The following is a 15,245-nucleotide window of genomic DNA, read 5'->3' on the forward strand; positions in this document are numbered from 1 at the left end:
AACAGACATTTCCTAATACTAAAATTTAAACATTCAATTTCACAACAGACAATAAAATATAAAATATACAATAATATAAAATATACAATACTTATGGTAGTGCAAAAGGGCAGATGGTAAAGTTTATCCAAAAACAGATTTGAAACATTTTGAAGGAGCAAGCCTATGACCCGCAGCGACTGAATGGTGCCGCAGTCTAAATCTCCTGGTCCAGTCGGTTTGAACAATTTTGGCCTAGCCCTTAAAAATCAAACCCAATCAGAAGTTTCCTGTTTTTTTCTGGAAGCATCAGATATGTTTTGCCAGCTAAAAGGGAGCTCATCATCATCATCAGTCCCGTTTGGCCCAAACTGACCTCCTTACCTTTTATTCATGTACTTTATTTTAACATTGTATCACTATCACACAAATCCATTTCCCTGATGAATGAAAATAACTTTTCTTCTAACAAACTTAGTAGACCAAATTTCTGGAATATTAATATTGAGAGAGGGAGAGCAGGAGCAAGAGAAAACAACAAAGGAGCATGGCTTTTCCCATATATTATATTGGAATCATTCCGTTGGCATTCAAGCAGTGCTCTCACAAATCATTAGAATAATTCAGACCAGAATGGCTTTCGGGCAGGGATTGAGAGTATTTGTACCTGCAGTGCAATTTGCTTTTGGCCCATTTGCCCCTACTGTACTGTGTTTAGCTGTATTCTGGTCTTTTTTTATTCTATTGTTCTGAATTTTTCTTTTTCTCCCGCCACACAGTGACTCACAATCCATTTCTTCATGTCTCCCTGTTGTCTTCCCCTCTGGTCCATCTGGATGACTGTTCGTTCTGTGTTTCATTGTTAATGTTTTGTTGGTGTTGTTGTTTGTCTTTGTTTTTCAGGCATCGTGGGCCTCCAGCACCCTGGGGTTCTGGTTTACAGAGCTGCTTGAGCGGAACCGGCAGTTCCAGGCTTGGATCTTTGAAGGGCGGCCCAACTGCTTCTGGATGACGGGCTTCTTCAACCCGCAGGGCTTCCTGACAGCCATGAGACAGGTACACACAGCATCAGGCTACCTACCTACGTAGCCACCGTCGGGGAGGAGACCAGATGGCACGCAGAGGGACAAGCAGGCACAAAGCCACATTCACACACGCAATCAAGCGCGCACACACACACACACACAGTGGCAGGCAGGGAAGCAAGTACACAGACATTTCTCATGATATATACCTCTTGTTAGGGCTCATTATGCTTTATTATAATTATCTGTCTATATTATGAAATCCAGAGAAGTATCTTATGTATTTAGGTTTTACAGTGGAAGCATTTTCTGAGCTGTCCTTGTTACAAGAGGACATTATTGACTGCACTGAACAGGGAATTATTTATCAGGAAATATGACAGCTTTTAAAACTCCGGTGAACCAGTTAAACCTGCTTCCTTTTTTTTTTTTTTAAATCTTGGGGTGGTTTTGGTGTGAAAAAAGCAAAAATGACAATTTTTCCAGTATTCGTCAGCGCCTTAAATCTGTCTTCTTCTCATCTATTACCGTGGCCTTTGCTAGTCATTGAATCTTTTCAACTGAATGTGGTCTTGATCCAGATCTGATGTCTGGTTATCATATAAAGCAATGATGAAAATGAGCCCTGAAGGCTGAGATATATTTTCAGGGCCAACAAATCAATTTACTTTGCAATTTAAGTAGTAGTAGAAATAGGAAACCATTTAGCATTGATGTCAGGTTTGCACATCTGACTGCCTTCTAGTTTTATTTATTCCACTCTGTAGAAAACGGCTGCATGCTTAAAGACAGAGAAAATGTTGTTGATGCAGATGTCTGTATTTTACTGAGCAGGGATGTGTTAGATTACTATATTAGCTCCAAAATATAGCCATCATTTTCTCTCACCGAGTGTGTGTATATTGCCTTTTAAGGAGAGACGCTGCAGCTTTTCTTGGACCAGTGGCATCACAAACTGTTAGCAGAGTGCTCTGGTTCTGCTGGTTCTGTGTGTAACATGTGCCTGATGTTCCTGGCTAGTCTTTATAGTTGTCTTTATGTCCGTCCTTGTCATTTGTTATCAGTCTCAATCTGTTCAATTTAGCCCACTAAGGTTTTTTTTCTCTTTCAAAATGAGGATAAAAAGACTAGGGGATACAATACTCACATTTCATTTATTTATTGTGCACTCTGCTCTCGCTCTTTCTGAGTCATATTGCATTTATTTTCTTTCTGTTGGCACTGTATCTCATAAAACAACGCCAGCGATAGAGTGCACTTCTCTGCCCTACACACTGTTTTTTTATTGTACCTCTATTACAGCCCTATTATCAAAATTGATTTTTTTTTTGTGGGGAAACAATTGCCAAATGGTCAGCTCTGTCATACCGCCCACGTCTCAGCCTTAACCTGTGGATTTGTCCCCACACTTGTAGGAGATCACGCGGGCCAACAAGGGCTGGGCCCTGGACCGAATGGTGCTGTGTAACGACGTGACCCGGTGGATGAAGGACGACATAACCCAGCCCCCCGCAGAGGGAGTGTATGTCTACGGCCTCTACCTGGAGGGAGCCGGCTGGGACCGCCGCAGCTGCAAACTCATCGACTCCAAGCCCAAAGTCCTCTTCGAGATGATGCCTGTGATCAGGATGTACGCTGAGAATAATGGTGAGATTTCCTGTTTGCGATAGATGGAGGGAGGGGAGCATTCTGAGGTTTCTTGTCATTTACACACTCAAAAAACCCCAACCAAGTGGATTTTGATGACTTGTCTGAATTGAAAACTAATCTGACAATGCAAACGTTTCAATCTCGTTTTATCAGGATCAATCTTTGTACTCTGTTGGCTCAGTCTCAATATTCTGTGCTCCTCAACATTTGCATCCCACACAGTCACTCCGAATGGATGGAGGTAACATTTAAATGTCAAGCAGACTAAGTGCCATTTATTCTGTCTGGGAATAGATTACCAGCACTATGTGGCACAGTGTTTGTTCTGGATAAGACAAGACTATATTCAGGCAGGCAGCGGAGAGACGGGCCCCAGTGGACGCCTGCAAGCAAGACTGCCTGGGAAATGAATTAATGATCCAATGATACGCGTAATGCGGTTTGTTTACACCATGTCCCCTCCCAGCTTTTCCCACAAGAAGGCTGCCTGCTGGGTTTGAGTGTGTGAGGGATGCTGCTGTAGACAAGTGGTAGTATCTATGGATATGTGTGATATGTATAGGTAGATGTGAGAGTCTAGAAAACCCCTCCACCTAATTGTGACTCCCTTCAAAGAGATTAGTCTCATCCCTATGTATATGACTAGACAAGGGCTGCCTGTCTGCTCGTGAGGATTGTTGGTTTTGGTGCTGATGGAGGGTTGTTGAAGTCGAGTAGCACTCAGGCATGTTGTCACTGACAGGCTAACAGCTAACCAGCTACCAAGCTGACTAAAACCTAAGAACCTAAAAACCAAGGAACAGTAAAGTGGTGCTGTGGGAGCAGTGATAAATAACCACATGTTTTGCTAATCAGAGTTATTTGCCTGATCTGAGCAGACTTCATAAAAACACAGCTGCGTGTCCCAGCGGCATCTCAAGACCGATTTTACTTGAAATAATTTGAGGTATAAAGATGTTTAATTATGATCTTGATTATGAGACAATTTTGCCAGCTGTTGTTTTCTATCAGTTTTTAGTGTGCATCAATTGACAACTTTGTTTGTTGCAGGTGTGAAGGATTCCCGTCTCTACTCCTGTCCAATCTACAAGAAGCCGGTGAGGACCGACATGAATTACATCGCAGCTGTAGACCTGAAGACTTCACTTCCTCCAGAATACTGGATCCTACGGGGTGTGGCACTCCTCTGTGACGTCAAATGATCGCTTAATGTTGAGCAACACTAACACACATCTGGTAGGAGGCTATTATTAACTTCCCATCAGTCACATGCCCAACGTCAGGAAATTGTGGCCACCAGTGGTGAAACATCCACTTCCAGACAATGAGACAAAGCCTCTGGATACATCACAATGTCTCTTTTAGATAAGACTGTGTAGAGGGACGAAGCACAACAGCAATTCCTTACAGTCACTCCTTCAGTATAATCTAGTTTAAATTGACAGAAAGACAATTTGTCATATTACTGTGCAGCAAATGTCAAATAATGTATTTAGTTCAGTCAACACAAGGTCAAAACAGGAATTACCAAATTTGAAACATCACATCATCGTTATCTATTTTGCTTGAGGTCAAACGGAACAAAGATGGGTGAACAACTGAAGGTCAGTAAGACATTCCTCAGACTCTTGTCTAATTGACTATAACTATAACAGAAATATTTTTTAGATCAGGATGAAGATGACAACACTTTATCAGAGACCCTCCGGATTTTTAAAAAACATGTCACAGATTAGAGGAAAGATCTTTCTATTTGACCAGAGTCTGCCCACTTTGCTCGTATTTATTTGTACTTTGTTTTAAAACAGATTTTTTTAATTTATGTTTTAGTCTCTTAATATGGAAACCACAGTGTAAAGCAGAGAGGACTCAAACTGTACTGCTTCACTGAATGATTCAACTTTGGGTGGACAACATGCAGCAATGCGCCACAGGTTAGAATCAAACCCGGTCCGCTGGGTTGGGATGCAGCCTACCAGGTTGGCAACCGTGTGCTGGTTTTTTTAAAGAATAATAACACTCAGAACTGAAATACATAGAAATTTTAATGAAGTTTTTACAAAAAAACAATGGCATCAAAACATCAAAACACTTTTTTGGTAGTATTTTCTTTTGTTACAAAACCACCGCATCATACGCACTCTAAAGCTACCCTGTACACAGATCAGGCCCCAGTTTCCCAAATTAAAATCTTCACGCTAAAATCAACTTTATCCTTTTGCTTTCATGGAATTTTACTCAAACAATTTAAAACTCCTGATTTCCATTTTCAGCAGTCAATGAAGACAAGATGATTAGTGTAAAGATAATTGTGGGAAACCTGGCCCTGGATGAATATCACAATATATTCATATTCTTTTTTTTTATGCTTTCCTTGTATGGACTGCCTGTAAAATACATCCAAGACTTCGTGCTTCTAACAAGGTTGATGGAGTACAGTATATGTACACATATGTGTGTCTCCTTGTTGGCTGGCTGTGTTTTTAAAAAGGACCAGCTTCTCCTTTTGCAACAGTGGTCATGCAGTTTTCTCTTGTAACATTTGTCCTTGGCTTTCATTTTAATATCAGATCTTCCATCTATGGCCTTTTGTACTTTGTAGATGTTTGGTTCAGTTGGGGGCCTGCAAGATTCCTTATTTCCATAAAAGCAGCATGTCTTTTTTTGTATAAATTCTTGTCTTACAGGTGCTCTTCAAGAGCCCTCGATGTTTCTCTACTTCTTACTGTACATCTTTTAACATCCAAAATGCACTGTATCCTGTAAAGTGAAAAGAATAGAGTTTTGATCTTTTTGATGGACATGGCTGTAAAAGAGGCTTTGATGGCATAGTGCTGCCACAAGCGTCAGAATACTAAAATAGACCATTTCAGATTCTTCTCTCTGACTAAACGTGTCTCTGTGGCTTTGCTGGATCCAACATTCAAATTACAATATATTTCAGGGGTTATTGCCTACTTGCTGTACATGCTACACTTACATAAGTGACAAAATGTATACTACAGCTGTGGCATAGGTAACTGCAATGCAACATTAAAATCATATCCGATTCCTCCGTGCTTCACACTTTGATTCTGTTACAACAGCGTTGAGAAGATCAAATCTCCATCTGAAATGAACTCTGTTCTTTGAGCCGGTGTAAATTCAGCATATTCTGAACCAGTCTTACGGCATTACATTCCCTTGGGACAGTGAGCGGGTCATCTCTGTGTGCACAAAATAGGTCTTGAGCTCTCCTTTGCCCTTGACGTTGATGATGCCTCTACAAGAGCACATGTAGCCCAGGGTCAGAAGGATGCGACTCGTCTCCTCCGTCACCTACAGGGAGAACCAGATGGGTAATGTCTTTTTTGCTTATTTTAGATAACTGGATTAATTCCTGCAGGCAAAAATATTCAGCTATCCAAAGGAATACATTTCCAGGAGCTGAGGAGAAGTCTGCTGACCATTAATTAACTAACAAACAAACATGTATTGTTGGCATGCTGCTCTGCATCACCAGACCTCTATTGTATTTTAGCAAAAATAAAATCAGGATTTAAGTTGGACTAACCTTTAGATTCATTTCACACACAACTGCAAAAATACATGTGCCTCCACTATATTTTCTAATTCTACCATTTAGAATTGTAAGAGATAACGGGAAATCATCACAGCCTGTGCATAAAATTCCTCTGTGGATTTTAGAATGAGGAAATGTCTGTGCTACGTTGGAATAACTCTGCATATCTTAAAATATAAACAGGCAATCTTGGAATGCAATTGAAAGCAGATGGCTCTATCAAATGTGTACAGGCTGTGAAGTGTGATACAGCCCTCTGAAGACTAAATGATTCCCACAGGCACTTGCCATGCAGGTAAAAAAACATATCTTATCAGTGCTCAGGCAGGGTGCAAATGTAAGGTCTGAAGATGTTAAGGTGATGTGATGTCCTTGCTGTCAGCAGGAGCAGAGAGAAGAGTTTGATTTTTTTTTTTTAAAACATCTGTAGTGACATTTAAAATCTCTGCATATGAAAATGGAGCAGTGTTGCTTTGAAAGAAACCGCCAACTTCAAACACAATGTGATGTTTGACAGATGCAGAGAATGAGAGACTTTTCAAACTGGTTTGTTTTTGAATACATCAGAGAAAATAGTTGAGTTATTCTATATTTTCCCACAGAAAATTTCAAAGTAACAATGTGTCCTCTACCCCGTCTGGCTCTCAGCCCATTCCCTCTGAAGATGTCCATCTTTAAAAAAAGATCACAAATATGTAGTTTTTATGGATAAGTTTTTAAATAAGTCTGTTTTAGGAAATTACTCCAACAAGCATTTGTTGGGAACAATTAGCAAGTATATACAGCAGCAGGACAGTGTACATTTATGTGGGATTGAGTGAAGAAAAGAATATGGTACCCAATGGTAATGAACATGTGGAACAGTGTGGCTAATATTGTTTTTCAAAAGTTGTTAAAAACTTCAATGTCAGGCTTTGAAAACCCAAAAGAATACACAAATATCACACGGTGTATCCCTGTATTACCTGTATGTATTACCTGTATTTTCCCTAGGACTCCAGTGCTGTCCATCCTGCTGGCTACATTCACTGTGTTCCCCCAGATATCATATTGTGGTTTCTGGGCTCCAATAACTCCAGCTATCACTGGGCCATGGTTAATACCTGAGAAAGGACACAAAGTAATCAGTGAACATTTCAGATGCAATTACAGTGAATGGCATATTGAATTACATTGTTAATAGTTTTATTCAGAAAAGATGTATCTCTCTTAAATAAGGTAAGGTAAAGATGACTGAATCAGGAAACTGAAACCACATTTTAAAATGGTTGTTTCTATTTCTGATGTCACACTTGTACAGTGTTGTTGGAAATGTATTCAAATCAATTTTTGATATTACTGATTCATTATTTAGTACAGCCAGAGTGCAGCTCCAAAGAGACCTGCTGCTTTCAGAATAAACAAAGCTTTTCACGAGATTTCATCAGAACATGAAATGAAGTGGAAGCTAAATGCAGCTGAACTCTTTATCCCCAACATTCCCAACACCTCTGCTAAGCAGGCTCTGGAGCTTTTCACATCACTGAGATGATACCAGGCCTCTTCACTCTGGCTTCTGAGTCAATTTCCAGCAATCTGGAAACTGCAATCTACACAAGTGTGCAGGCAAGCATGCACAGGCACACGGCCACTGGTTTTGTCCAGTCCCAATGGGTGATTACTTGTATCCCTCTCTGATGGAGCGTTTTAGGCCCGTCTGGAAGCAGCAGGGATGGACAGTCACACACGCACACTGCTGAGTTAATGGAGCATCCCATGCTGCGATCTTCACAGACAGGTTGAAGGTATTGAACTCTGACACTGACCGCACACAGGGAAGCTGGGACCTGCCTGCCTGCTTTCCTCTCTCTCTCTGCTGTTGCCATGAATATACCTGTCTTGCTGCAAACATCAGCTTTTTTTCTTGTTTTTAGACATGTACACATCATGACAAAATGAATAATAATGAAAACAAATATATAAGAATATATTAGAAGTCTTTAAAAGCATAAACGCTACTTGTCCATGTCAGTACATGGACAATGGAACATACAGTTAGTCTACATTCAAGCCACGTCTTATAACCCTGTTCTATATACCAACACTTCTGTTGTGCAAGTCAGAATAATAACATATGACTTTTGCCAATAGAAGAACAAGTCTGCAACAGTTGCAACTCTCACTGGGTGTGTGTCATGGTGTCATTTGTAACTCACCAACTCTGAGTTTGAAGTCATTGAAGGAGTGTTTGTTGATAACGTCCAGCTTTCCCACCAAGGCGAATGCAAATTCTACCATGGTCCCTATGTGCATGTACTGCCTGTCATGCTCCTGGGAAACAGTAAGGAACACAACCAGTAAGACATTCATATTAGTTAAATGTGGTTTTGCTGCAGTCGGGCAAAGTTGTGAGAAGTGATATTGTGATGACAGAGGTGTTAACGTGTGTGCATTGAGCCTACCTGTGATGGGTACTCAGGCCCAGGTGATGCGTTCAACCCGGTAGCAGCCATGTAAGTGCTGCCAATGGTCTTGATCTTTTCCACACCACTGAATTTAGGTTTGGACAGCAGCTACAGACACAAACACAATCTGCATAACAGCTGAAACAAATGAGGCATAATTTATGGCAGAGGTGATAGCTCATGCCGTCATTTTTTAGAGGATGCATGCACATCCATATGCAGAGTATGAATTTCTAACTAAGCATTACTGTTTTATATTTTTTCTCCCTTCTGCCTGCCAGTGAAAGCCTTTCAGAATACCCAGATACCATTAATAAAGATGTGGTAGCTTGACACATAGTCCTCAGTGTCCAATCACAAACTACAAGAAAGGAAATCCCAGTTTGTTTCTAGCATTTGTGGTGTAGGGTTTTTTGAAGGTTGCAAGACTGAGGGTTATTTACCTCATCAAAATCAGCAATGATTTCGTTGAGGAGCCTGAGGCACTCTAATCCTTCTTTGTTGACGTCAGATTCAGTGTAAAACTCTTTAAAGTCTGGGATGGAGGCGAACATGACACACACCAGGTCATAGGATTGGTGGTACAGATCCTTCAAGAAGAAAGCAGGGAGACAAAATACAGACGTTAGTTTGGACAGCTGCAGAACAATGTGATAAAACTGATAAACCACAGGATGAAACACAGATGACTAGATTCCGATCCTGTGTATATTTAAGCTTAAAAATACTTGACAGTATTCTTTAATAAAAACATCAGGGGAACCACAAAGGCAGACAAAAAGTGATAAACCAGACACACAGATCAAAGTAGGCAAATCACCCAAACCACCATCTAAAATAACAGTGACTCTAAAATCCATTAGATCAGCAGCTTCCTCCTGGATTCTGTTCAAGTGCAGGAATAAAATCATTTGCTGACTCTTCATTCAGAATTTCTGCAGCAGAAGCAGCACTCATATTTAAAGTCCCATAACCTCTCGGATACCACAACCTCTAAACTTCCTGGTTTGTACAACTTTACTTTTCACAGTTCACAATGTGAGAAACACTCAGGGGATATAACAGGATTCAGAATGATGAATGAGAAAGTCTCACAGGCAAGTCAACAAATTCACCTACACTGTCTCTCCCAAGGTTTTGTCAACATTATAAGTAATAAATCATCGTAATACTACATTTCAAGTGCCGGTTCCATTAAAAAAAGTTATGATTTTAAGCAAATTATAACTGCTTTTTTATCACTTAATGTGTCAAACAGCCACTGGCTTAATTTACTGTACTTTCCATTAACTACAAAGCACTTTTAATGCATTTTTAACAACTTTAATAATATATTGTGCATTCTGGTTTTGGAGAATTTTCTACATTAACACTCGGATTCTACATCTCAGTTCCTAAATCTAAGACCTTACTGACATACCTAATGTAAGACTTAAAATATCAATACCCATTCTGGGGCCTCATTCATAAAATGGGCTTGAGATCAATTGTAATTTTAAATATGACTTACATATGTATGAGTAGCGATTTATAAAACCTAACCTAAGCTCTCGCTAAGCAAAGTCTAGACATGACTTAAGTGATTTTCCTGCTGGTTATGTAGGGGTACTGCAGCCTGTGGTGAACCTTAGATCAACTTTATGAACAGTGTAATAAGAATCATGTGTGCCTAGTTATAGCCCAAAACATTAATTAATGGCAAATTTTTATTTCATTAACACCCGAAAGTGCCATTTCCCGCAATACAAAGCCTTCAATCATGACCAATAAAGCTGCTCTTTCTCTATAAAGCTGTTTATTGCACTATTATATTTAAAACATTAGTTGTTCATTGAGTTCTTTACTTTCAGAGTGACAGATAAACACAGATAAAGGGCAAGCACTTACTGCCTACTGCCATTAGAAACAATTCTACAACAACAATTAGAAGATAATAAGCCTGATCAGCCAGCATCAGACATTATTAAACCAACAACTAACAGCAGTCAACGTCAACAACCTTTTCATACTTTAGTATGTCTGTAGGAACATAGCAGTTCCATGGACTCTCCGGGGAAAATATTTATAAACTCCCTTTAAGAAACATACCATAATTACAATTCCTTATATAGCCGTAGAAACACAAGATAAAGTGCATCATATGTTGACAGTATTCTTCTCAGTTTACCAGCAATGTAATCCATGAATATTGTATTACTGTACCAACATTTTATTACCTCAACTCACTCAGCCTCCATTTGTTAGCTGCGCTTAGTGGGAGAAGACCATGGGAATCAGAGACGAACAGCTACAAAAATAAAGATTTCTTACGAACATAAGTGATGGTCGGTTGATCAGATACGCGCCAAATTAAACAGAGACTCATAACACTGTTAACTCACCGTTTATCATATGTCTGTTTTGGTCCATGGCTATTCCTGACTAAACCCTAATTTGTGCAAGCAATATATACATTTATTTGATCCAATGTCAGAAATGGGCTTCTTAAAACCTGCTTAAGCGTATCCTTTTTTTAATTGAACATAAGCGCAATGTAAGAAATTATCTTCAGATATTAAGAAGTTCAAGTGTAAATCCAAGAACATTTTTATAAATGAGGCCCCTGGTTTTTAAGTAGATTAAAAATCTAGATCAAATGTATTGACTTGAAATATAGATTATTTGTGAGGTAAGCTGCTTTTGCCAATGCCTGATCAGAGCTAATGAATGAATATAATGGATCTTTGCATATAACCACTGGTACCAGAAGATCTCTACGAAACTAAAATTCATCTGTCCTGCAGCTGTTTGTCAAAACAAAAATCTAAAGGCTAATAAAAAAGAAAACATAATAAATGCCTACCTCATTCTTCCAATTGCGTGCCAGGAAATGTTCTGCAACGTGTGCAGGCAGGACATTCTCCAACAAAACCCGGTTGAGGTTCTCCATCGTTTCAATCTCCTCACACTCCTTCTTGAACTTGTTCTTCCACAGAAAGTCTAACCTACAGTAATATTCATTCTGTTACAAGAGGACACAGAGGTGAAGAGACTGAAGGTACAGCTGTTAAGCTTGCTTCCATCAAGTTACAGAGAAAAAAACAGAAACAACTATAAGTGTGAATTTCACCGAGGTTTAAAGACAGAAAAGAAAATATAACATTGAAAAAAACATAACACAATTTTCAGTCACATTGGCCCTCATAACTTCCATCTAAGCAAGAAAGAAATACAGTGATTTATGCAGCTTTGGTTAAATCAAAACATGATTACTTTACCAGAACTACATTAACAACAGAGAAGAATAGTTGAGAACAGATGAGGAATGACTTTCTTTAGTGAGAACATTGTGGGTACAATTTGTAATGTGACATTTAATTTGTGTGAATATCTCAGGTGCTCTATGACGATGACTATGTAAGCCTGTGCCTGAGCAGTACACAATGAACTAATTTGATAAAGAGGCTGCATCAACCAAGGAGAAACATGTTTGTAAGATGATCTGATGAAAAACGATCAAGCAAAGAAAGTGATATGATTTGATATTAGAAATATAATTACTTGTTATGGAGAAAAAGACGGGGGTGGTACAAAAACAAAGTGTATATGAATACATATCAGAGCAGTGCGTAAGAGACTGAGCAGATATTAATAAATGGCATCTGTTATTCTTGCTGTACAGATGGTCGCACCTGGTGTCTTTTCATTAAGCTGGGGACATCAGTAATTTGTCTTCTGCAAACACGTTTATTATTCACTCAAACGGAATCTGCTTAATATTTAGAACTAGATTTGCTCGAAATTTCACCAGCACTTGTAATACGCAGGAAGGATATCACATTTTCCACATTTTTGTGAGACAGTAGGCCTCACACATTCACAGAAACAAAACTTCCCAATGGGAATTTATAGTGTGTCAACAGTGGAAAATAATCCTTTTATATCTATTTAAATACACTAAATAACACATAGAGCACATATGTTCATTGTACTGTGATGCCAAACAAGAGTCCCTGCAATCACCACTCGTGAAATGTGTTTTTAATTTATCTGTGGCTAGTGTGGTACAGGCATGCATGTAGTTAAAGGTGGTACTTTTGCTCACACCTGCATATTCACTCATGTAGTCTATGCTTTTTGTGAGTTCAGTCTCCACAGGGGGAAAAAGTGTGTTGCAGCCATCCTGCTATTCCAGAGCACAGCAGGGCCCAGGAGATCAGCTGCATCCCATTTAATGATAAGCTCTGATATAAAACAGAAATATTACTCTGCCCATGTCTCCTCTCACTGTCTGACTGCTGCGACTTCATCCTACAGCGGCATCCTACCTACTCTAAACCAATTCTATCATGTGCAAACAGTCACACACTATACGTACTATACTGTCTACATGTACTGTAAGTTACCATTAGTTAAGAATCAAAATGTAAATATCTGTGTAATCAAAATGTAAAGAGTCATATGCTGGGTTGATGACTGTTACTTTAAATACATGCAGTTGATGTTAGTAGCTAAGACTAAGTTGACACCTTTCACAAGCAAACAGTCTAATTTAGCAGCAACAAAGACCATAGTAGGGGGAAAACAGGCATTCAAAACTGAGATAAAATGGGAGAAATGTGAAAAAATAAAACTTGAAGTGAAGTGCAATGTTAATTTAAGAGAAAACCTGAAAACTATTTTCTTTCAGAGCTATGTAGGTGACAATGAGCACAAGACAGATGATAATGTCACTCACTCAGACTATTACAGTGTGGACTTACCTGTCTGGCAAGCACAAGCAGAGTGATGAAGAAGATAAAGAGGGAGATAGAACCCATAGTCTTCAGGTCTTTGAGAACTCCTGGTCTTGAAGGGCAGAGAAAAAAGAAAGAAATGTGTTTGAAGAAAGAGAAAGACAAGACAGAAAAAGATAAAGACAGAGATAGAGGGGCGAAACAAAAAGATGAAAGAGAGATGAGAAAAAGAACATTTAATTTAAAATTCAGATTGCAATCAGTAGTCTGTGACATGTCACACGATTGGTTAGTAGACCATTTTATTCCAAGCTGTCACTCGGTTAAGACTGTCACTTCTGCTTTGCTGTGACAAGAGCTTGTTTACTATTTGCATTCTGGAGGCTGAGCTTCCCTGTCGGGGTGCATTCACAAGGAACGTTTTTCAAGAAGCAATAAACAACAAGATAGTGTTCGCAATCTGCAAAGATTCAGCACTATAAATACACTTTAAGCGCTCGTGTTTCCATCATTATAACCTTATAAATAGGACACCTGTCCAGAACAGAATTAGGCAACCAACCGAACAACAACTATTGTGTGCCTCTCAGAGTTGCACACAATCCAAGTCCAAGTTAAAAATAAAATGAGTATATTGTAATTAAATTAAAAAAAGCCACCTATTATAATATTTAAATCTACAATGAAACTGATTTAACTGCAGTGAAGTCTGGCTGTGCACATAAAGAAAGCACATTTTGCATATTAATGGACCCTTACTTTTATTTAGGGCAGAGCGCATCAGACCACTGAAAAAACAGCCTGCAAGTTCTGCACTCGCCTGGTTCATTATCTAATCAGTTCTTTACACAGAATCAATGGCAATGACGGAGGACAGATCTCATGTGAAGACAAATCAGAGATGGAACTAACAGGAAAGCATGATTTAATTTTGTTTCTGATGAAATTCTAAATAGTTTTAAATAAATAAATGACCAAAGCTTTTCAGTTTCCCAGTTTGTATTACTGCTGACCCAAGCCGTGTGAAATTATTTGGCTTAGCAGGAAACTCCTTAAAAATCACATTATGTTAAATAGCTTTAGACAGAAAAGTCAATAAAACAAAAAGACAACTGCCTTCCCCTGCTGGAAATGGGACAATTTAGGCTGCACTGATGAAATGACATCCAGTGAGTTACATTAATAATTGACGCTGCCTGCTTTAACAGGTTTGTTTTCTGATAATACATCCAAATATTACTTTGAGCAATGAATGAATAAAAATGTATAAATTCATTCAAAGTCTCCTTTTAACAGACACGCCAACTTTATACTAATCCTATGCAGTTTCTTGCATGCAGTATAAATTATTTCTGTCTCTTTATTTAAATGTCATGCATACTAATGTCCTTAAACAGTACTGGAATTGCATAAATGGGGTGACTAGATAGTAGAGGTGTGAATTGTCACTGATCTCCCAATTTGATTACGATTATAGTGTCAGCCTTTCGATTCAATTCCTCATGCATCACGATGCTTTAAATACATTTTTCTATTAAAGCCATTATAGGATATTTGACTTGACGGAATGCATTAAGATACTGTTATAGTTCAATATAATACAGTTTTCTATATTACTTCATATGGTTGTTTTCATCCAAAAATACAAGTAGTAAGATATAAACAATCTTTTTTATTTAACAGTCTGAACACAGCAGACAGCACACACACACACACAGATATACGTCTCCCGATCGTGTCATTGGACAGAGGGACAGTATTCAGTGTCTCAGCACTTTTCTCACCTATGATTGTGACCATGTCCAATGCTGCCGGAGTATTAGCTCCTCTGCTATTGTGTGATGGTTTTTTGCACCTTGCGATGTGGCGG

At 38.9% G+C, this 15,245-nt stretch overlaps 2 protein-coding genes across 2 annotated transcripts in view; one reads left to right on the top strand and one right to left on the bottom strand.

Moving 5' to 3' along the window:
• Positions 1–5,793, top strand: part of dnah5 (dynein, axonemal, heavy chain 5) — a gene marked incomplete in the record, with an annotated part of 84,165 nt that extends 78,372 nt beyond the window's left edge. The window contains 3 exon segments of the mRNA XM_035672845.1: positions 883–1,035; positions 2,420–2,651; positions 3,705–5,793. Coding sequence (XP_035528738.1) covers positions 883–1,035; positions 2,420–2,651; positions 3,705–3,856 — 537 coding nt within the window.
• Position 5,794: 1 nt separating this feature from the next.
• The window catches only part of adcy2a (adenylate cyclase 2a), a gene marked incomplete in the record, with an annotated part of 51,689 nt that continues 42,238 nt past the window's right edge, over positions 5,795–15,245 (bottom strand). Inside the window, 7 exon segments of the mRNA XM_035672138.1 lie at positions 5,795–5,972; positions 7,195–7,319; positions 8,412–8,526; positions 8,658–8,768; positions 9,104–9,250; positions 11,503–11,661; positions 13,403–13,487. Coding sequence (XP_035528031.1) covers positions 5,820–5,972; positions 7,195–7,319; positions 8,412–8,526; positions 8,658–8,768; positions 9,104–9,250; positions 11,503–11,661; positions 13,403–13,487 — 895 coding nt within the window.

This window comes from Morone saxatilis, unplaced genomic scaffold (assembly GCF_004916995.1).
Source record: "Morone saxatilis isolate NCDOM2014 unplaced genomic scaffold, NCSU_SB_2.0 Contig24, whole genome shotgun sequence".
Taxonomy (NCBI): Eukaryota; Metazoa; Chordata; class Actinopteri; family Moronidae; genus Morone; species Morone saxatilis.